Here is a 25,368-nt window from a genome sequence, read left to right as displayed (position 1 = left end):
ACATTTCAACCGATAGAAAGTGCAGAGCAGCCATGTGTTGAATAATTGTAGTAAATTAGAAATGAAAGGAGGTTTTGGTAAAACTTTCGCTTCACTGGTTCTGTTTTGCTTCAGTAAATTGCCCTCCACTGTGTACACGGTCATAGCTACCGTAGAACTGATTATCCGTAAGTAATGTTGGCGTTATGTAAAGTTTGCCGTTGCCGTAAAAATTGAACATGTCCTTTTATAACTCGATCATCAGACTGACTGTTTATTCTTTATTAGATGCCCAGTTAATCTTCGTATAGTAATAAAAACACTTATTTATTGAACATAATAGTATGTGCATTACAAAATTTCGCATGCGTAATTTACATGTTAACTTGAATAAAAACACATTTTGTTTTCTTTAACAGTACCACTAGAGCACATTGATATATCCATCATTGGCTATTAGATGTCAAACATTTGGTAATTTTGACATATAATTTTAGAGAGGAAGCCAGCTACATTGTTTCATTGGTAGCAAGGCATCTTTTATATGCACCATCCTACATACAGGGCAGCACATACCACGGCCTTTGATATATCAGACTAATGAGGTCATGTTCCTAGTTTGTTAATTCCACAAAATTCAAATGCAACTAACTGTCCTGTGGAGGTAAGTTCTGTTACTTAATTACACTCTTGTTAATCATAATATACAAAGAGCGTATGTAATGAATACATATTGGATATTATAAAACAATGAACCGGGTTTCTTCTCTAAGACTATATGTCAAAATTACCAAATGTTTGACATTCAATAGCCGATCATTAATAAGTCAATCTCCTATAGTGGTGTTTTTAAACAAAAACACCTTTAACTGTAACTTTTGATGTAGCGCAACGACAGGTGCGTGTCAAGGAAGTTTAGCAGGGAGAGGGGTTTTCCGTCCCTACCCCCTTCCCTCATCCTGTACACTTGTCTGGAATATTTGTTATTGTTCTTGTTCTTAGTACAACAATTCAAACTATCAAGTGCGGATTTAAGAGAGAATATGGGGTTCCACTAGATCAAATAGTTTTATTGTTCTATATATATGTATATCTTCAATTTCAATTTTAATGTCCCTTTATGGGATGTCTCGCCCCAACATCGGAAATACTAGATCTGCCCTTGAGCAATGTGGTTATTCTCTTATTATTGTAACACAGTGTAGGTTTTTATTTATGTTGTTTTTACCGGAATGTTAAATGAATAACAGAAGTCGCAAGTTGGCTTGTACGTTGTATTTTCCTTTTCTTTTTTTACAACATGATAATGCATATATTAATATAGGTCTCAGCTCTTGGTAGAGTTGCCATTGCGATTGACAACCTCAACGGTTAGGGTCAGCCCTTGGCTGAATATCACACATGTCTCCCGATAGAGTTGCTATCGCGATTGAGAACCTGAATGGTTAGGGTCAGCCCCTGGCTGAATGACACACATATCTCCCGATAGAGTTGCCATTGCGATTGAGAACCTCAAGGGTCAGGGTCAGATCTTGAGTGAATGACACACATATCTCACGATAGAGTTGACATCGTGATTGAGAAACTCAAGAGTTAGGGTCAACTCTTCGGTGAATGACACACAGATCTCCCGATAGAGTTGTCATTGCGATTGACAACCTCAATGGTTAGGGTCAGCCCTTTGGTGAATTACACACATATCTCCCGATAGATTTGCCATTGTGATTGAGAACCTCAAGGGTTAGGGTCAGCGATTGGGTGAATGACACACATAGCTCCCGATAGAGTTGACATCGCGATTGAGAACCTTAAGGGTTAGGGTCAGCTCTTGGGTGAATGACACACATATCTCCCGATAGAGTTGCCATTGCGATTGAGAACCTCAAGGGTACGAACAGCAGAACTGTCCTCCTTGGGTCTGCGTCCCATGCATAAAACGGAATATTTATAAGGTACAAATGTTTGTCGACGCGTAATTGTTATGGTCTATAATTCTTAGCTGTTAAAGCTGGGAATAACAATTAAAATCCATGTTGTCCTTTATTGCTGTAATTTAGTTTCACACTAACTGACCTGATTGCTAGCCCATGATTAACTATACACTAAATTATTGAAGAAATGGCATGAGACAGAATAGCAATTAATTGAGTCGTACATGCACAGCTAACTATATAAATTGCACATGAATATAGTCTTAAACCTTGCACTGTGACAATTCGATAAAACAATTTACAAATTTCAGAACAATTCAGCTTTGTGCACATAGAACACCCAGTGAGAGAATAAATAAATAATAATAAATACTTTTCATGTCCAAAATTAGTATCTGATAAATAACTTACCTGTAAAACTAGCAGAGGCTGATCCAGGGGGTGGTGGTGGTGTGGGGTGGGCAGGGGGAACCGTCCTCTTTTAAAACATTCAAGCGCGCCTGTTTTTGATATGGGTTTTTTCTGTTGGGATCCCCTATGTTAATCGCTAAATTAAAGTTCGCTGCTAATTTAAGACTCTGCTTCAAAATAGCGGGCAGTTTCAATATCAATCGAAGTTTCTCTCTCTCTCTCTCTCTCTCTCTCTCTCTCTCTCTCTCTCTCTCTCTCTCTCTCTCTCTCTCTCTCTCTCTCTCTCTCTCTCTCTCTCTCTCTCTCTCTCCCTCTCTGAACACGCATATGATAGAATTCTTACCACTGCTTAATAATAAACTATTCGGTTCCTTTAAAATATAAATTTGTGTTCCAGGGCAGGATTTAAACAGCTTTATCATTGACGTCTTCACGGATAATCCAATAGGCTGTGCACGCGCCATGCCAGTCCAGTGTTACTACCGCACCGACCCAGTGGGGCGTGGTGAGACTGTACAGTTTAAATGTCGCTCGCCCGTGAGTGGTCGGTTCGTCCGTATAAAGAAGTGGAGATTGAGTACCAGTAATGGCCAACCGATACTTTGTGAAGTTCAGGTTCTTGGCACAAGGGCGACGGGTTAGTTAGTATGACCAGCATCGTTGGTGTCGTGGTTAGGCCATCGAACATAAGGCTGGTAGGTACTGGGTTCGGAACCCGATACCGGCTCCCACCCAGGTCAAGTTTTAACGACCCAATGGATAGGCGTAAGACAATTGCACCCTCTTCTCTCTCTCACTAACCACTAACCACAAACAAGTCAAACTACTGTCCTAGACAGACAGCGCACGTAGCTGAGGTATGTGTCCAGGTCAGCTTCCTTGAAACTTAATTGGATATAAACACCAAACTAAGTTGAAATGAAATGAAGTAGTTAGTATGGTTGTCTGGTTGGTTGGTTTGTTGGGCGGTTGTGTAGTTTGTTTGTTGGGCGGTTGTGTAGTTTGTTCGTTTGTTCGGCGATTATCTAGTTGGTTGGTTTCTTTGGCGTTTGGTTCGTTGGGTGCTTGGTTTCTTGGTTTATTAGACGGGTAGGTGGGTGCTTGGTTTGTCAGTTTATTGGAAGAGCGGGTAGGTGGGCGTTTGTTTTGTTGGTTTATTGAACGGGCGGGTAGGTGGGTGCCTGGTCTGTTGGTTTATTGGACGGATGGGTAGGTGGGTGTTTGGTTTGTTGGTTTATTGAACGGGTTGGTAGGTGGGTGCTTGGTTTGTTGGTTTATAGGACGGCGGGTAGATAGGTGGTTAGTTGCCTTTTTAAACGTGTGTCTTTTTAGGCAAAATTAAATAAATAAAAAGTATAATGATAAAATACTTTCGTTACTTCGTTTTATTAACGTTATAGGAATTCATATTCTAATATAATGAATTTATAACTAGCATAAACCCATTTTGGTATTTTCGTATTTTCTACATTTGCACCTATAATAATATTATTATTATATTATAATAATACAGCTGAAAAATCAATGGTTATATTGTTTAACCACACCACTAGAGCACAGTGATTTATTAACCATCGGCTAATGGATGTTAAACACTTTGAGAGAAAACCCACCACTTATTTATATTAGTAGGAAGGGAGCTTTTGTATCCACAATCCCACAGATAGGACAGCACATTCCACGGCCTTTGATATACCAGTCGTGCTGAAATGCCTGGAACGAGAAATGACACATTGGGCCCACTGACGTGGATCGATTCTAGACTGGCCACCCATCTGGCGAGCGCTATATCACTGTGCTATGTCTGACATGTTATGTGTTCAGTGTAACAAACACGTGTGGCAGGACGATGCAGTTTTATTACATATTGCCGTAAACCGTCACGGTCTCAGATCACAGTTACATTGGTCATTGTCGTTACATCTCTTGTTTTGTTCTTGTAAGATAATTGAACCAATTTCAATAAAATTTGTAAATAAAAGCTATGTGCACAATAAATGTTTTTGTCCTTTGTTCAGTTCCAAAGTTGCACTAAATAAAGAAAATGTTGCTGTTATATATTTCTAGAATTATTGTCACAGATAACAAAATACTAATCAGCATAACGCCATATCTGAAAATGAACACAATACTTGGTTAATTATAACACAATTTGCACATGAAAACCACACTGGAGAACTTGAACACAAATATTTTTGAATCTCTTATTAGTTCAAAACTAATTACACATACATGCGAACTAGTGGTTTGCTGATACGACCATAACGAGTTACAATTGATGGTCGCACTAAATGACTTTGCATTTTGTGTTTAATCAAGATGTTTGGAGTTTTGAAAAGGATATACTTTTTCAACGACACTTTCCAAAGGTTTATTTATGGGTCTCTTTTCTGACTGATCTTTGGTCGACACTTCGGCTTGTTTCTGTGGACCAGCAATATTCGAGTTTGGCATTTCTTTTGGTTTGCTCTGTACCAAATCATTACAGACAGTCGACAAGCGAAGATCTTCTTCTCTGGCTCTGTATGTTGACAGCTGAAGATGCCTTCTGTTACGTCTGTATTTCTTTCCCTTGTATTCGACAATATAATATCATGGAGAATTCTGGTGATCAACAACCTTTGCTGGTAACCAAAGCTTGGATCTTGGAAAGGGTAACATTCTTACGATCTTTCCCAGCTTCTGTGTTGTAGTAATGCTGCTGTTTGATTTTGTCTTTAGTTAATAGTCTCTTCACTTCAGTTGGACTGTGTGCCTTGGCTTTAGCAATTATCGAGCTGTTGGAACTTTGTTTCTTGGTCTACGACTCATCAACAGTTGAGCTGGTGATAAGTCACAACTGGCTAAGAGTGTTGTACGGGAGTCTAGCAGTGCTAGATGTTTGTCTGGAGTTTTCTCCCATAGTCTTTTCACTATTTTAACTCCTCTCACAGCTTCACCGTTTGATTGTGGATAGTGTGGAGAAGACGTAGTATGTTCGATTTGGTAATCTTCACAGAACATTGAGAACTCGCGGGATGAGAACTGAGGTCCATTGTCAGTTTTCAACTTCTCTGGGATGTCATGACGACTGAACTGTGACTTGACGGCATCGACCGTTGCAGAACTTGAAAGATCATGTAGAGGATCCACTTCAATAAATTTGGAGTAGTAGTCCATTGTCAACAGATATTGAATATGTCCGAATTCAAATATGTCTGATGCAACCACATTTCACGGTAAGTCGGGAATAAGTGTTGGAATGTGTGATTCAGAATGCTGTTTGTTTTGAAACGTGTTGCACTTTACACAATCGTTTACAATATTTTCAATCTGTAGATTGATTCCTGGCCAGTTGTGTGCCTCGCGTGCTCTTTGCTTGTACGTTGTGATGCCAAAATCTGATGAATCTGTGCGAGCATGTCTGATCTCATTGATGGTGGTACAGCAATTATCATGCCTTTGTAGATAATACCATCAGCAACTGAAAGTTCGTCTCTTGTTGTACAATATGGTGTGATGCAGTGAGGTGTTTCCTCTATCGTATCAGGCCAAACGTTTAGTATCATGCCATGAAGTTCATTTAATTCATTGGCAGTTCTCTGCTGAAACTGTTTGCATCTGGTCGTAGACACAGCAATGTAGTCGATCATGTTAACCATTATTGGTTCAACATCTGGTTCTGTTTCAGGCATATTTGCACGATTTAGTGCATCGCCAAGTGGAATATATTTGTATATGACTTCAACGTCGTGTGGTTGCAGCCTCAACATCATGGCTTGCAATCTCATTGGTGCTGACAGCAATGGTTTTGAAAAAAAATAGCTTGTAGGGATTTGCGGCCTGTTTAAACTTTCACAGATTTGCCGAAAATGTAATGATGAAATTTTTTGCCACAATGCAAAATTGCCAACATTTCTTTTTCAATCTGGGCATACTTCGATTCAGTATCAGTTAGAGCACGCGATGTGTAAGCAACTGGGCGGCCTTCTTGAAGTAGCACTCCTCCTACAGCATAACTGCTTGCATCACATTGAACAGTTAGTTCTTTGTGTACATCATAGTATGCCAACACTGGTCCTGTACAGCACATTTCTTTCAGTTTCTGAAAGCTTTGTTCTTGGTGTTTGTCCCAGTGAAACTCTACATCTTTTCATGGAAGTTCTCGGAGTGGAGAGTCAACTGAACTCATGCTACAGGTATTGACAGGTATTGAACAAATCCAAGGAATTGACGAGTATCCTCCTTACTCTCAGAGAAGGCATTTCCAGGACCACTCAGACTTTATCCAGGTCAGGTTTGAGACCTTGTTTTCTGACCAAGTGTCCCACATAGTTCACTTGGGATTGTTTTATCTGGCATTTATCAAAGTTAAGCTTCAAGTTCCACCCAGTCGATTTTGTGATCACTGCTTTCATGATCCGTTCATGTTCTTGTGGTCATGTTGATGCAACTATAATATCATCCATTATAGCTATTGTGCCTTCAATGTCTTCCGGCATTGTATCCATGATACGCTGAAACATTTCTGGTGCTGATTTGATTCCAAAGGGAAGACGGAGCCAACGATAGCGTCCAATCGGTGTATTAAAGGTTGTGAGCAAACTGGACTCATAATTCAGATTTGTAGAACACCAGATGTTGCGTCTATCACCGAAAATACTTTGGCATCTGGCATAGATGCTACCACTTCCTCGACAGTAGGAATTGGATAGTTCTCACGACGTACTGCTTTGTTTAGATCCTTTGGATCTATGCAAATCCGAACTTTTCCGTTCTTGACCACCGTGAGCATAGAACTGACCCAGTCAGTCGGCTCAGTTACTTTCACAATGTGACCTTGGCTTTCCATAAGTATGTTGCTGTGGCCACACTTTGGGCATGTTTTAGGTGACGGTGTTCGTTTGTGCCACTTACTAATGTCATGTCTAGACCTAGATCCACGGTGTTATGTTTTCTTTTTAGAATATCGCTTATCACGTACTGTATGAACTTTAGGATCTTCGTCATTGATAGCTTTGAGACTTTCCTGTGACATTTCGTGGTTTTGGCCAATATTTATCACGCACCATCGGCTCATCTTCTGCATAGCCGCAGTCTTTCTCAAGACTACGCAGCTCTGTTACACAATTTTCGCAAACGTCCTGCTTTCGACGATTAAAGTTAACAGTTGCAGGAATTTTTTTTTTTTTTTTTTCTTGGAGCAACATATGCTTCATATTTAGCATACACATCTTCTAGAGTTTGATTTTCTGCCGGTGTTTTCATTTTCGGGGATCCAAGTGAAAGTGTTATGTATTTCACGTCCCTTGTCTCCGATGTAAGTCATCAGATAGTTCACTTTTTGTGCTTCTGTTTTAGTTGCGAGTGGAACATTGCATGTGAAAGTATAATGTTGTTGGAACCTCTTCCACTCTGTATGGAGGTAGATAGCTTGCAAATTCATTGTGGGTTTATTGCCATTATATTCAGCCATGTTCGTGTTATAACACTGAAATGTGTGAAATACAGTGAATTTGTGGTGTTTTTATTTATTGTCAATGTTATTAACAATTATCAGCACATCTGCAGACGTGCACAGTTAATTTTGGCGGTTTCCGGTCCGATCCGGTGTTTCACATGCCCTTTGCAAAGTAGCAATATTTGACTGTGACGCCGTTCTAAATATTGCCGTTGCAATATCAAAGTACATTTATACCTGTTTTCACCATTTACACTTATTTAATTCTGATTGCAATGCATTAACTTGCTTTTCAGGTCCACTTCTGACACCATGTAACAAACACGTATGGCAGGCTCGTGTATTTTTATTATATATTGCCGTAAACCGTCACGGTCTCAGACCACAGTTACATTGGTCTTTGTCGTTACACTCAGGCGTGTTTTTGTATTGTTGTTGTTGTTGTTGTTTTTTTCACACAAAGAAAAACAAATGACAATGGGGATTGTGTGTGATGTCTAGTAACGGTGGAACGACGATATTGTAACTTTAAAACAATAATGGCCATTATCATTCACAGGCTGTACGTCCCTTCGACCTTTCTATCGAACACGAGCGATGAGACTGGACTGGACAAAGTGCATCATATCTGATGCTTCTGACGTCATGCACTGTGCACTATTTTGTATTAGTAAATTGTCTATACAATGGTGACTTTGTAACTTTAATTAATAATGATCATTGTCATTAACAGGTTGTGCTTTCCCTCGACGTTTTCACCGTGTACGACAGACGCGACTGAAATCGACAAATGACGTATTCCGGCGTTGTTGATGTCATGAATTGCGCGAGCAGATGCGGACACCGTGATTGTTTGGCGTTCAACTACAACCAGAACAGCCAACAGTGTCAGCTCATTTCAGCTCCGACGTTTACCGATTCACCAACGATGACGTCATCGTGGGATTACTACGGAGTGGATCTCTGTTGATCTGTTGAAGTGATATTTGTTTTGTTTTCTGTCTAAGACTGTCCTGAGTTCACCACCATTGTAGGATGTCTTCGACTAACAGAGTGCTATTAAAAATTAACATTACATGTTAAATGCATTTTATTGTCCACATGGTTCAACATAACCGGGTAAATAAGAAACATACGAAGCACACGTGCAATACCAAGTGTAATGACGTAATTGTGGGAATAGTCCTGGCTCTGCGGGGTAGTTCGCATACATTTCTCTTTTAGAGAGTTAACTTAAATTTTCTTGTTCTGTATGCCAAGGCCTTCAGAAAACGTTTGGGTAACACTTCCAGGTTAAGTACGTTTTCCCAGCAGAGCACATTTATGATTTTTGGTTGGCCGCCAAAAGGCTAAAATGATGATATTGTAGTTTCATGCAGCAAATAATTATTTGACTCCCATAGATTATTCATTTTGATTTAGTTCAAGATGGTTAACAGGAGGATACAAATAATAAGAATACATTGCTTGGTACATATATGAATACAAATACAAATACATGACATTACATTACATTATAAAGATATGTCTATTAATAATATAAATACATGATATTACATTATAGAGATATGTGTATTAACCATATAGATGCATTCTGCGATGTAACAAAGTAGAGGTATATTGTAAAATATAATTATTCAGAAAATTTCAGTTACAACTGTGTACTTTATAATTATTGGTATTACAATATATAGGTATAAATAAAATAAATAAATAATAATAATAATTAAATTTTCATAAAATAACAATAAGACATAAAATAATGTAATACGATTTAAAATATATCAAGTATAGTTCTATGTTGACCTTTAGTTTCATTAACTGGTTAATGTATGGTAATTTTGGTTGTTGTTGGGTATTGTTGTTATGGGCGTTTAAATACTAGAAAAATTATATTCATGAATTTGGCTAAATTTTTTATTGTGCTTATTCTTTTACTGCTCATAAGTTCTCTAAATTTATATATATTTGGTCGTATATAATAATATGGACGTAAACATTCTTTCCGGGTATTTTTGAAAAAACTACATACAAATAAATAATGAAATTCGTCTCCTATGTCGTTTTCATCACAAATAGTACAAAGTCTATCTTCTAATAGAACTGTATTCCAACGTCCAGTCTCAACAGGTAAATAATGGTTAGAAGTCCATAATTTTTCAGGAATAATATTAAGAACATTTTCAAAATTTAGTTGGTCTTTGAAATATTCGTAGGTTTTACCTCTCGATGATTCTGAAATATTATTTTTCCATGTTTGTAAATACTGGTCGTTTTCTCGTATGCTAATTTGTTGTGATAGCCATTTTACCGATAGAAAGGTTTGTGATAGCCATATATTACTCATTCCTAGATAATCTAAAATATTTTTAACAGCAGTAATCCAGTTATAGTTAGCTCCATTGCTAATATGGTCTCTCATCATTGATTTGTATAATAATAGAGATAGTTTAGATTGTTTCTCCGAGATAACTCGTGCCCAATAAAAAAATTAATCTTTTGTGGATAGTCAACTCGACTGGCATTCTACCAAGTTCACCATATAACATGCAAATTGGGGTAGCTTTTTTCACAGGGAGAATATGTCTAATAAAATTGATTTGAACAGAGTTAGGAATGTTGTTGTTTTCGAATCCCCATATTTCACATCCATATAATAATATTGGCAGAACCATCGAGTCAAACATTTTGAGTTTACATTCTATTGATAGATGACGATCTTTTGCTTTTGCCAGAACGAAATGCATAGCCTTTGTCGCCTGTTGTTTAAGTCTAATCTTAGTATTTTTGAATTTATTTAGTTTAGTAAAAATGGCACCTAAATATTTGTATTCTTTGACATTTTCGAGAGTAGTTTTTCCAATCTTAAAAGTATATTTATAATCTTTAGAATTTCCATTAAAAATTAAGACTTTTGTTTTTGTAGTATTTATTTTAAGTTTCCAAATATTACAATATTGATCGAATATATTTAACGTGTGTTATAAATTAACCTCACTTGTTGCTAGTAAAGCAGTATCATCAGCCTACAATAAGCAAATAAGATGTATTCCAATGTCTAGTGGGGTTTTTTTTATTATCTGCGATGGAAGAAACACCTTCACAACCGTAGGTAAGTAAATAGTTTTCTAGATCATTTAGATACAGGGAAAATAAAATCGGGGATAAATTTTCACCTTGACGTACACCATTATGGCATGCGAATAATGGTGATTTCTTGTTATTTACAAATATTAATGATTTTATACCTTGATACATTTGATATAATATTCTAAAGAATTTACCATTTATGTTATTTTCTAGTAACTTGTGCCATAGATGTGCTCTTGGGATCATATCGAAAGCTTTTTTCAAAATCCACAAATGCGCAATATAGTTTCTTTTTCCTTTTTTTTCAACATATCAAAGCCACTGGGATGATTTTCACTTAATCCATGTGGCCAAACTGAGTTCAGCTTGTGAATCCAAAGGGACTCTGCTATGTTAAGTTTCTTTTTATCCTGATTGGATACTTTTTCAAGCAGATGACAAACATAATAATATTTAGGTTGATTAAAGTGTGGAGCTACATGGGGGCTTTAAAAGTTGTATTGTATTTTATATTGTGACGGTGACCCGAAAGACGAATACTAAAGGGGGTGACTGTCTGACCTACATACTGCATGCTGCATTTAGTGCAAGTCAGTGAATAAATCACAAAATCTGATTGGCAATTCAAGGTGTGTCTAATGGGGAATGAAACCTCGTCTCTGTTTAGAATGGCTTTAGAAACAGTCATGGTATCACATGATTTACACCTTGGTCGATGACAGGTTCTGCACCCCCAACTATTACACATGTCTCTGTTAGGTTGAGGCTGTCTAAGTTTATTCATTCTAACTATAGTTTAGCATTATTCATTGTCATAAACCTAGGTGTGGGGTACAAAATGTTTACTCGGAAATCGCTTTCGATTTGAAAGTAGTTCAAAGTCCAATGGCTTCTCAGTCAACCAATACTGTAAGCAGAGTTCCACAAATTGGCCAACAGTTTCCTCATTAAATGCGCAGAGCAATACAATTTTGTATTTGATAGCTCGAATTGCTGGATGATACCCATGGGGCCCATTGTATCCCTACCCTCTAAAATAAACACTTTTAAGGCATTTCGTCAACTGACTATATCTCCTAAAGTAAGTGCCATGAGAAGTTAATCTTTGTGTCTATAAATATGTTTTGATCCCACAAAATTGACTGGTACAATTACTGTGACTTTTTTTGTAGTTGACCTGATTAGCATAATTCCAAGATGGTGTCCAAAATGGCCGCGGTATACTGAATTAGACATAACTTCGCATCCAGAAGTACATTTCAAGTGAAATTATTACATTATTAGTGCAAAAGTTTCAAACATACCAAAATACTGCAGAACTCAAGCTAATCTTATCACACAATTTGTTACAATCTTGGATGAGCTGATTTCGCCAAATTGTCATCATTCCAAAATCGACTGTTTGTTTTGTCCAAACATGATTATTTCGGCCGCGGTTTGGCGATAGAGCTAGCCCTGAATGTTTTTTTTACACCGACAGAACTTCGCCATCCAGAAATTGACCTACATTTCAATGGCTGAAATTAACCTCAAGGATACATTATTAGTGCCTTGGTCGTTCAAACATACCAAATACTGCAGAACTCAAGCTAATCTTATCACACAATTACATTACAATCTCTGGATGATTCTGAAGGCGATATAACATTTGACCTCAGCCATCCTGCAAGGGCAAATTGACCTGATACACTGCCATGATCATATGGCAAACGATAGTTTTTAGTGATTCAACAGTTTCAGGGTCGAGATGGGTCTGCCAAAACGCACGCTTGACTGGTCGGGGGATGTCGAGAGAGCTGCCTTTACTGAAATCTAAAACCTGCATGGAGGTCACAGAAACTTGTGATATAACATTTGTAATATGTCAGCACCGTCACCAAATAATACGAATCATGGCTGTCGAGAGGGCTGAATATATTTTCTTTTTACCTGGTAGAGTATAATGGAGTATTGCCGAGATTCAGAAGTATTTCCACGAAAATGACGACAGATTAGTTTATCCAGAAGTGTAAAAATGTGTAAAAATCGTATGGGTATCTCACGGACACTGTCCGTAGGATTATCCTCTGGTACCTTTGCAGCTTACCCACAGGTGCCTAGCGATTGGAGTCGAGAAAACTACAAAAAGGCACCAAACGGGTCCCGCTGAATATGTGGCTGTCACACATGGATGCCGCAGACCCCTGTGATACCGTAATCATAGAAATCCGTCTTAGGTAGAAAAATGTGTACGGGGCCCGGTGGATATGTGACTGTAGTATAACTATTTGAGTATCTGGCTTTTCTCTGAGCTGGTCGTCATCCTGTTGTTGAATCTCAAAATAATGAAAACCACCAGAAACAAGCCACAGCAAACAATCACGAAGATAGCGAAGGAGGTGAATATTGTGGAGAAAATTATTGAAATCGCCCGTGATCGTGGCCTCACAACAAAGGACCTTTTGAAATATGTCACACCCTCTCCTCTCCTGTTCAGTGACAACGATATGAAGACCAACCCACCTCTACCAAAACAGGAGGAAATGTTCTGGACTTCAAAAACCAAGAAGCTTCTTCTGGAGAAACTAATCTATCGTAAATTTCGTGGAACTACTTCTGAATCTCGGCAATAGGCCACTTTAAAAGATGAGAGCAGGCAGTGTGTTATGGTTTACAAAGGCAAAGAACAATATCTCGCACACCTTATATCATCATTTGAAGACGCTGACCTTCGTATACCCCTTCATGTCTTGGATTATATTGAGGCAGGACACAAAGTATGCGTCTTAATCTCCATTGATATAGCCATAATTGACGCCCTGCTCTACCACATCCCCGTATTGCTGCAACACGAACGTAAGGAGCTGTGGGTACGAACTGGAGTGGCAGATTCCACTCGGTAGGTGTGTGCCCCTTCCTACTCTAGTCGACCTCCTGGGTCATCAGCACTGTACAGTATTCCCAGCTGTGTACAGCCTTACAGGGAGTGACATCACCAGCAAAGTTGGTATGAAGAAGGCAGCTTTGAAAGCAGAACTGGAGAAGTATATCAAACATTTGGGCGATATTCAACCCTCTCTACAGTCATGATTCGCAATGCCGAGTATTATTTGGTGAAGGTGCTGATATACCACAAATGTTATGCTACAAATCTCTGTGACCTCCTTGCAGAGATTTTCGATTTACCAGCCACATAATCCTGCCTCATATCCAGCGTGCGTTTTATAACGCCCACACCACCATGCATGCCTTGCAGAGCCATCGCGACCCTGAAACTGTTGGATCACTGAAACCACAAGATTGTGGCTATGGGCACGACCAAGGTCAACTAATGCTTGCAATATCGTAGAAAACCCTCGAGGTTATTTGATCAGTCATATGTTCATGTCATAAGTGTATCAGGTCAATTTGCCCTTGCAGGATGGCTGAGGTCAAATGTCGCAAATTCTGTCTGTGTAAGAAAACATCACTTAATTCCTGTAAAAAAAAAATGTAATTGTCTGATAAGATTAGCTTGAGTTCTGCAGTATTTTGGTATGTTTGAAACTTCTGCACTAATAATGAAGTAATCTTTAAATAGTAGTATTTATGACAGTTATCAATGATAAATAATGATAATTCATGAAAGGTTCATTTGTACTTTATTAAACACAATGTATAGGCCTGATGTTTTTAATGATTGAACTTCATTCTTTATTAATGTGGACTTTTTGATTGAATGGGGTTTTTTAATTATTATCTGGGATATGGTAGGGAGGAGGAGGGGTGCAGAATATATGTATTTGGCTCTCTTTTTTTAAGTGTCACTTGGAATGTTCTTCTATATGCGAAGTTATGTCTCATACAGTATTTTGCGGCCATTTTGGACGCCATCTTGGAATTATGCCAATTAGGTCAACTCCAATAATTTGGGGTAAAAAATATATTTATAGATACAAAGATTAACTTTTTATGACACATACTTTAGGAGATATGGTCATTTGACGAAATGCCCTAAAGGTGTTTATTTTAGGGGGTAGGGATACAATGGGCCCCATGGGTATCATCCAGCAATTTGAGATATCAAATAGGTTTTGCACTTGTACCGTAATTTCGTTGAGTCAGTTAGTTACCGATAGTGTTGTCAGAGGCAATTGTAAATGGGCGGCTTGACTTCGAACCCAGTCACAGTCAGTAATGGTGTTGTCGTCTGTATAAACATATATATGGTTTTGGCTACATGAATGTCATTAATTGTAAAGGTCCAGGCTTATCAAAAACATAATTCACTATTGTTTGGTATCTATGTATACCTTTTGCCATATATATATATATATATATATATATATATATATATATATATATATATAAGAAGTATCAATAAAACACATAAAACATACCCGTTTTTATATACATTACACCCCTCTCACATATATATATCATATATATATATAGGCATATATATATATATATTATATACAGCATATTATATATATATATATATATATATAGATATAACGAGATAGATAGATAGATAGATAGATAGATACATTCCAGTGAATTGTATGGATGGAATATTATTTTGGAGATAGTTTTCAAATGTAAAATATGATGAACCATTGTTTGGATGTATCAAAGCTGCTGTTTTTGCGAAGTTTAAACAAAACGAGAAATATATGGTTTGCATGGAAGTAGTTATTAAACCGAACCCGTGCGTAATGGGAATGACCGCCATGATGCAATAGGATCGGCACTGACCACTTCATCCATGGGGATTACGAAAACCAGTCTTAAAAACCCCCACCTTTCCCGCAGGGTATAATTATTTTCTTTTTATTTGGTTATTTTTATTTGAACTGTAAAGGAAGCGCGGAAAAATGCAAAGAAAACACCATCTTAGACATGCATGACAATCATATGAGCATGTACGCATCTGTAGAAATGAAAAATTGTTCCACTCAAGAAAACGATTTGGAAACCGATCATGCGATGTGTTATGTGTGGTAGTTTATTTTTATAGTAATATGTTTAACACAACAACAAAAAAAGTGTTAACATAATCCTGGGACAATAGTGTAGCGTTTATGGGCTACAACATGAGGTCATGAAGGGTCTATAAATAGCGGGGTCACCGATCCATATCTACTGCGCCGAAATACCGGACATGGAAATCATTTTGGATACAAGGGGGGTGCCTACATTTATGCACAATTTTAAAATGTTTATTTACTACAGACATAAAACAATTTGTAGTGTATCTCAGATATGCACTGCTTCATTGGTGAGAGACACACTGTATTAAGTATTTATCAGTGTTCACATAGAAAATGGTCCTTGAATGCTTCGGTGCACAGATAAATCGGACAGCACTCTAGTCATTTGGCTCGCTGGATCATTGTTGTATTCCCGCTGAACTTGATAGGGAAGTACCCCTAATGGATTTTATCCTTTTTTTTTTTGTCACCAATCGAGGTACCATTAGAATAGACTGACAAATGTAATAAGACCAAACTGTCCAAACTAGCGTCCGTTAAGAATCAGTGGGTTTTCAAAACAATTATTACCCGCAGTCTCCATGTTGACCTATTAACAACATGAATGGAATCCGCCGCATGCTACATCACAGCTCTGATGCGATACAAATTGACTGGATCAGCGGGGTTTTTTTCCCTAAGCTTTTTACAAAAAGTCGTTTTATTAATAATTGTGGTGGTAATTTATTTTTTAATTTTTTTTAATAATGTAATCTTTATGGGTTTTTTTTATTTATACCGTGTATTAATAAAGTGCCATGAACCTGGACTTAATTAATAATAAAAAATGATAGGTATACTTTATTTTAGGCTGATACATGAAGACCATCTTTCCCTCTATGAACACACTTTAACACCAGCCTATCTGTGCACACTTCACAGAATTTTTGAATGAAATCCATGACCCTTCAATACTGTGTCCGATTCCACGTCACTTGCATTACTGACCCGTTTTGGCCTTTCCTGTCCAACCCTTCACCAATTTCTAATGTGTTGGGGATAAGCAACAAGGGTAGCCAGTGTATTGTATCATAAAGTTCACAAGAAAATTTGATGTCTGTCAAATATTCAGTAAAGGTTGATAGAGACGTCTGAATGTTACGTGTGTTACCATGGAATTACCCATTTATAAACGCCCCTGTAAACTTGGTATTAATCAACATCATCTCTCACTGGGAATTTCACTGTCTTTGTTCTATTCAGGGGCGGATTGAGAAAATATTTTTGGCCTTTGATATACCAGTCGTAGTGCACTGCCTGGAACTAGAAATATTCCAATGGCCCAACGCCGGGGATCGATCCAACACCGATCGCGCATCAAGCGAACGTCTTACCACTTGGCGTGTTATTGTTGGATGCTGATGGTGAATTTGTTTAATGTTTTCATTTTACATATATTCGAGCTGTTGTACAATCGATAGAAAGTGCAGTGCAGCCATGTGTTGAATAATCTCAGTAAATTAGAAATGAAAGGAGTTTTTGGTACAAGTTTCGCTTCAGTGGTTCTGTTTTGCTTCAGTAACTTGCCCCCACTGTGTACACTGTCGTAGCTACTGTAGAACTAATTAAACATAACTTCGAATTGACGCCCACTATTGTTCCAAAGTAATTTTGGCGTTATGTAAAGTTTTAGCGTTGATATACGATTCAATTAATTGTTTAAGTGTCATCTGTCGATTATGCAATAACTTAGACTTTAGATACTTAGGAATAGCAATCAGACCAATCAGTTTGAAACTAAATCACTGCAATCAAGACACCGCGGAATTTTAATTGATGCCCCCAGCTAATACCCGGTCTACCAACAGAACTTTACAGAACTTTATTTCACTCAGGCCGCAAAATGAAATATATTTCTAATAGTAATAATCTATCTTTCTATCTATCTATCTATCTATCTATCTATCCATCTATCCATATATATATATATATATATATATATATATATATATATATATATATATATATATATATATATATACTACTCAAAAGAATTTAAGGGTCAGACGATATTTTCGACATTATTTTCTGAATGTCAATTATATTAGCTAGACCATAATGTCACGCATGGTATTGTTCCATTTTGACGAAAGTGGGTCTAAGAAACCCATAAATGAATTAAAATCCACTGTCATTGACACTGTCGACTAGTTCTAATGGCGAAAACATGCTTACATTTGCACGTAAATTAGGGCGAAAGCGAAAGGTCTGCTAAGTGCCCATAACTTGCTTTTTCACAAAGCGCTTCATTTGCACGCTTTGCACGTGCATTCCATGTTCCCAATGCTGAATTTCCGTATAATTGGAGCTTGCGTTCGTGTACGGTGCACACTCCAAATTCGACAATGGTACGACTTCAACTGACTATCGAAGATCGAGGAAGGGGGCTATTGCTGGGCTTCAGGATGGCAATACGCAAAGAAATGTTGCTCTGAGACTTGGTGTCAGTCAGAGTGTCGTTGGCCGACTGTGGCAACGGTACCAAGCAACGAATTCTGTTCGAAATCGTCCACGTTCGGGAAGACCCCGAAGCACTACAAATAGAGAGGACCGCTACATCGCCAATATGGCTCTACGTCAACGCACAACCACTGCACGCCGATTACGTGACAATCTGCGGACTGCGACTGGAACTCGAGTGTCTGATCAAACCATACGCAATCGTCTGAGAGCCAATAATCTACGCTGCCGTCGCCAGGCTGTTCGACCACCACTCCTACCACGTCACAGAACGGCCAGACGTCACTGGTGCACGCTTCATCTGCGGTGGCAACGTGTTCAGTTGGGTCGAGTGATGTTCACTGATGAGTCCAGGTTTAGTCTCCAGTTCAACGACGGTCGGGTTCGTGTCTACAGACGTCCTGGGGAGCGCTTCGCTGACGTTAACGTTAGACAACGTCACCGGTTCGGTGGTGGCAGCGTCATGGTGTGGGGCGGCATCTCTATCCACCACAGGACCCCTCTCTATGTGGTGGATGGCAATCTGAATGGAATCCACTATCTGAATGATATTATCCGGCCGCTGGTTCTCCCAGGCCTTCAGCAGATTGGCGGCGGGGCAGTTCTGCAGGATGACAATGCCAGACCCCACCGCGCCAGGGTGGTAACGGACTTTCTCAGACAACAAGGTATCGCCAGGATGGATTGGCCAGCATATTCGCCTGACTTGGCCCCAATAGAGTACGTCTGGGACGAATTAGGCAGGAGAGTTCGAGATAACCATGCCCCTTCGGCCAACCTTCATGATCTGGGTCAACTTCTTATGGCAGAGTGGAAGGCCATTCCCCAAGAGTTCTTCAGACGTCTGATCAACAGCATGAGGCAACGATGTGTCGAGTGTATTCGCGCCAGGGGTGGATTCACACACTATTAAACGAATGTTCTAATGTGTAAATCCATGTTTGACAACCTTCAACTTTGACAGCATGTCATGTGACTTTCTTGTATACAGTGACGTTTATTTGTGTTTTTTGGTAAATATGGAACAATAAATAATAAAATTTGGTGTAGTTTACATCATCAATCTAATACACTCTGAAACTTATTTGGTTATACATTTTTGACCCTTAAATTCTTTTGAGTAGTTATATATATATATATATATACTCTTCAAAAGAAGAAACGCAAAACCACATTGTCGAAACATTTGGAGAATTGATTTAATTATTGAATGGTGAGTCCGATAATTACCAAATGTTGCAGGATTGTTCACAATTCACTCTAGTCCATTGTGAGTAAGTGATAGGACACACCATCAAGGTCAAGGTCATCTGGAGTCAATACCGGGTGTGGCCTCCGCGTGTGTTGACAACTGCCTGGCACCACCTGCCCATTGAAGCAACCAGAGTACGGATGACGTCCCGGGGGATGGTGGCCCACTCGGCCTGCAAGGCTGCTGCCAGCTCGGGCAGGGTCTGGGGCTGTGGTTGTCGCTGTCGGAGGCGTCGGTCCAACTCGTCCCATAGATGCTCAATTGGGTTCAAATCCGGTGATGTCGATGGCCAAGGAAGGACATTAATGTTGTTGTTCTGTAGGAAAGCCGTTGTGAGACGTGCTGTGTGAGGCCTGGCGTTGTCATGTTGGAACACTGCGTTGGCGTTGGCCATAACTGGAACGATGTGTGGCCGGAGGATCTGGTCAATGTAGCCCTGTGCATTCAGGTTGCCCTGCACGTGGACCAGGTCAGTTCTGCCAGTGTGTGAGATGGCTGCCCACACCATGACACTACCCCCGCCGAATCTGTCCACTTCCTGCACGCAGTTTTGCCGCATAACGTTCACCACGACGCCTATACACGCGACATCTTCCATCATGACGTCGGAGCAGAAATCGGGACTCGTCACTGAACCACACCTGTCTCCATCGCAGTTGAGGCCATTGTCGATGAATCTGGCACCACTGCAGTCGGAGTCGACGGTGTTGTGGTGTTAAGATGACACCTCGAACTGGACGTCTGGCACGAATTCCTACCTCACGTAGGCGGTTCCGTACGGTCTGGTCGGATATCCTGCGCAAACCTGGTATTGCTGCGGCTGTGGAGGTGGCAGTAGTCAATCGTTCCCGAAGGTGGCGTACCCGGATGTAGCGGTCCTGCCCGGGGGTAGTGACCCGTGGTCGACCGGATCTAGGGAGGTCACGTGTTGATCCATGTTGCTGGTAACGGTCCCACAGTCTGGAGATGGTGCTTGGGGACACATGGAATGCCCTGGCAACGGCCGTTCTGGATTCGCCTGCGTCTAGTCGGCCGATGGCATTGTTTCTCTGCGGTTCACTGAGACGTGGCATGTCCTGGATTGTCAACTGTCGGCCAGATACAGAGGCCAGGCAAGCGAACACCCTGCACTTTTATACTGTCGGTGTTCATGTTGCACGTGCAGACAACGCACGTGCAGTGGTGACATGGTTTGCACGTGGCTGCGTTTTTGCGAATATTCACATTTTGGAACTTTATTGTACAGTAGCTGCGTTTTATCGAATGTAACCGTGGGAATGTGTTTGGGACATGCAATGACGTTATATTCACAAAGCATGAACCGGTAGGAAACATAAAATCGGAGTTATAACCCATTTGTACCCTTTTGCGTTTCTTTTTTTGAAGAGTATATATATATATACACATACACATACATATATACATTATATATATATATATATATATATATATATATATACATACATGCAAACACGGATAGTAGTAGTCGGAATAAGACAGCATAAGCTTGGAAGACAATTCTTTTTAACGTTTACCGAATTTATCCGTAATTTCTTTTATTAATTTGCACAACTTTTTTAGAAGACTTATTTTGTCATTTGCCATTAGTTGTTTACATTTCAGCATATTGGGTTTGTTATAATAATATGGCTTTAACAAATTTTTTCGGGAGTTATTAAAGAAAGATCATGTAAATAAATAGTGAAATTCGTCTCCGATGTCATTTTTGTTACACAGTGTACATAGTCTGCTTTCTACTGGGGTGTTGTTCCATCGTCCTGTTACGATTGGTAAGTAATGGTTTGATGTTCTAAATTTTAGTAACGTAGTCCAGGATATGTGTGGTAATTTTATAATATATTTTTCTAATGTTAGGTGTTCTTTAAATGTGGTGTACATTTTACCCCTTGATGATGAAGCTATGTCGCTTTTCCATTGTTGTAGGTACTGATCGTTTTGTCTTAATTTAACGTGATGAATAAGTAGTGGTATAGATGAAAAGTTTTGTGACATCCAAATACTGGTCATACCTAGTTGGTTAAATATATTTTCCACGTGTTTTATCCACTTATAATTATATCCAGATATGTTAGAGTTGTGTAACATTAGTTTATACAATAAGAAGGATGTTTTTGTTTGTTTTCCAGAAACAATTCGGGCCCAGATACTTATCATCCTTTGTTGGATAATTAATTTAAGGGGTTTTCTTCCAAGTTCACCGTATATCATGAATAGTGGGGTTCCTTTCCTTACTGGTAGGATGTGTTTTAAAAATTTAATATGAATAGCTTCAATAATATCAATATTTTCATGGCCCCATATTTCACATCCATATAAAAGAATCGGAACAACCATGGAATCAAATAATTTTAATTTACATTCAACTGAAAAGTTATTGTCTTTAGATTTTGATAGGATAAAGTACATTGATTTTGTCGCCTTTTGTGTTAGCAGGTTTTTTTGGTGATTTTAAATCTATTTAATTTGGTGAAAGTTAACCCTAAATAATTGTACTCTTTTACGTTTTCGAGTGTTTGGTTTCCTAATGTAAATGCCTTCTTGTAGTCAGTAGCAGTACCATTAAACATTATTATTTTAGTTTTGTTTACGTTAACTTTAAGTTTCCATTTATTGCAATATTGTGAAAAGGCATTAAGGATTGTTGTAAATCGAAGGCGTTTGTTGCGAGAAGCGCAGTATCGTCGGCATATAATAAGCATAGAAAATAAAGAATGGTTTCCGAGATTGTTGCTATGTCATCTGTGGCTATAAATACCCCCAGTACAATTGTGGCGTTTTAAGTAATTATCTAGATCATTTAAATAAATAGAAAACAAAACAGGTGACAAATTTTCTCCTTGACGGACACCGATCTTGCAAGGGAATAGATCTGATGTTTCATTGTTTGTACAGATGCAAGATTTTATTCCTTGATACATTTGGTAGATAATTTTGAAGAATATTCCATTTATGTTATTTTTAAGCAATTTTTGCCAAAGACATGTCCTAGAGATTAGATCAAATGCTTTTTGAAAATCTACGAAAGCGCAAAATAATTTCGTTTTTCTTTTCTTCAGAATTTCGATTAATGAATGTATATTAAATAGGTGATCAGTGGTAGAGTAACCTTTTCTGAAAGCTGTTTGAGCTTCGTTTAATATATTATTTCATTCAATAAAGGTATTTAATCGGTTGTTTAAAATAGTCGTAAATAGTTTCGAGATGCAACAGAGCAGTGTTATCGGCCTATAGTTTTCAGGGAGTAAACGATTTCCTTTATTTTTAAAAATGGGTTTAATTACCCCCGTCAACCACTCATTTGGAAAAACACTTTTATCGAGAATTATGTTAAATAACTTGGAATAAATTGGAAGCATCATGTCGGCAGTCACTTTAATGTATTCATTTATAATATTATCGATTCCAGGTGCCTTGGCATTTTTCAGTTGTTTTATAGCATATAATATTTCTCCTTCTTCTATCTTTCTGTTTAAAACATTTTCACTGTGTGTATCTATGTTATCCAGATTTATATTTATTTCGTCTTCGTCCGGTTCGCCTTCGTTTATAGTTTTGAAAAATTTATAAAAATCGTCAAGTGGGGGGAAGTTATTTTCTTCATTCTTTGGTTTTAGTAATTTGTAAAAAGCTTTGGGGTCATTTGTTCTTAAGTTACGCATTTTCTTTTCAATATTGAATTTATTTACGGAATGTTCCTTTATCAACGACTTTTTATACGATTTACTTGCATTAATAAGTCTTAGTTTATTTTCTAATGTTTTTTTAAGTTGTAATTCTTTTTAGCCTGATGATATTTTCCACGGAGTACTCGACAACCATGCGACTTTCCGTACAGTGACTGGTGACCTTTGGGTTTTGCACGTCGGTTGATCGTGCGAGAGCGTGCTTGACCTAGAGTTGATTCAGCCGCGTCTAAAAATAGGTTTTTCATTGTCTCTGTTGTATTATCGACACGTGTTTGGATGTCAATAGACGAGTTGTTTAGGATTCATAGCATGTTATCGAGTGAGTCTTTATTAATGCTATTTTTAAATTCAGTAGACGCTTCGGGTTTCCACTTATTAGGCTTGTTATTTGTTGAGTATATAATACAATTTGGAATATCGTTGTCACTACATGCAGCATTCTCGTTTACATTCAAGGTAAGTATTAGGCCGCAGTGTACATCTGACAGAAGTGGGTCAAACTCATACACTTGAAAATTATGAGCTATTTTAAATATATGATGGGTGCCAATGGCATAGTCAACCACACTGCTATCTTTACAAGTAACTTTTCCAATGTTTCTGTCATCTCCTATTCGACCATTTACTATATAAAGATTGTATGATTTACATAGGTTCAGTAATTTAATACCATGCCCGTTGGATTTGCCCATATCTTGGCTTGTTCTTTCTATGGGTACATTATATGATTCTGATTTGAATATGTCATTAACGAAATCTAACATATCATTATCTATGTCGTAAAATATGTCTATGTCTGTGTCAATTATAGTGTAATCTGGAAAACATTTAGTTCTAGCATTAAAATCACCTAACAGTAAAAGTGGGCTGTGTTGTGCTGTATTCTTAGTAATTTCATTATCAATTTGGTCAAAACGTATCTTCTTTATAATATGGGGATCCAATAGGGGTGATGTATACAACACCAATAGTAAGTTTTTCACAAAGGCCTGTCATTTCCGGAGGAATGCTAAACCAAGACACATATTCAGAATTATTTGTAACATTAAAATCTATAGTAGATGACAGTTTTTTATACCAATGGCTATTCCACCAGATGGACATAATCGTTTTCTGTGGTTATTCAAAAAGAATGTGTAGCCTGGTAGTAATGTTGACATGCAGTCGGTTTGATCTGTTTTTGTTTCAGTAAGACAAAGAATGTCATACTTGGATACAAATTCTACAAACTCAGGAATTTTAAGTTTACTTCTGAGTCCACACACATTAATACTGAGAAAGGTTAATTTGGTATTTTTAGAACTGTCACAAGAGGCCAGTGGTTTGGGGATGTTGTGGTCTTTTTTCTTAGCTACACAAGGCTGATCAATTGTGACAGTGCTAATAGGAGGGGAGTCAACAGTTGTATAGGAGATAGGAGCTGTATGTACATTTGAGGTATATAAATATGGTGGATATACATATGGAGGTAAAAATACATTTGTACTACTACAACATGGTGGGTAAATATATGCCGGTAAATTATTACCAGTTAACTATTAATTGTTACGTCAACAATTAACTATTATAATTTATCATGTGACACAATTCACAAAGAGGTCTTACTCTGGGTATGTGCCTAGGAAAATACTATTGACGGTAAATAAATTCCCAAGGAACATTAAGACATAACCATTTCAGCCGAGTGTTATAAAAAGAAAAAAAACAGAAAGAGACAGGAATATAGAGACCCAGAGATAGACCGAAGAGGAAGACCCTAGGGAGGAATATAGTCTTAAATTCTGCACTGTGACAATTCGATACAAATAAAATAGCAGAACAATTCAGCTTTGTGCACACAGAACACCCAGTGAGAGAATAAATAAATTAATAATAAATACTTCTCATGTCCAGCTTTAGAACCTGATAAATAACTTACGTGTAAAATGAGCAGAGGCGGATCCGGGGGGGGGGGGGGGTGTGTGTGTGGTGTGTGGGAACCATCCTCTTTTAAAAAATATTCAAGCGCCCCTGTTTTCTTTTTTTGATATATATTTTTTTTCTATTGGGATCCCCTATGTTAACCTCTAAATTAAAGTTCGTTGCTAATTTAAGACTCCGCTTCAAA

The 25,368-nt window shown here is 38.2% G+C and overlaps 1 protein-coding gene across 1 annotated transcript; it reads right to left on the bottom strand.

Annotated features, from left to right (window-relative positions):
• Positions 1-5,090: 5,090 nt before the first annotated feature.
• On the bottom strand, positions 5,091-5,480 carry LOC121373067 (uncharacterized protein K02A2.6-like). Its single transcript, XM_041499512.1, has one exon. It carries the CDS (start codon positions 5,478-5,480, stop codon positions 5,091-5,093), a length of 390 nt encoding a protein of 129 aa, XP_041355446.1.
• Between the last annotated feature and the right edge of the window lie 19,888 nt (positions 5,481-25,368).

The sequence above is a fragment of the Gigantopelta aegis genome, chromosome 5 (assembly GCF_016097555.1).
Source record: "Gigantopelta aegis isolate Gae_Host chromosome 5, Gae_host_genome, whole genome shotgun sequence".
In the NCBI taxonomy this organism is placed as follows: Eukaryota; Metazoa; Mollusca; class Gastropoda; order Neomphalida; family Peltospiridae; genus Gigantopelta; species Gigantopelta aegis.
This window is presented reverse-complemented; position numbering and strand designations above follow the sequence as displayed.

What these genes read in the sequence shown, in the direction of transcription:
- LOC121373067 (XM_041499512.1), bottom strand. Translation starts at nt 5,480, where the DNA reads ATGGACTACTACTCCAAATTTATTGAAGTGGATCCTCTACATGATCTT.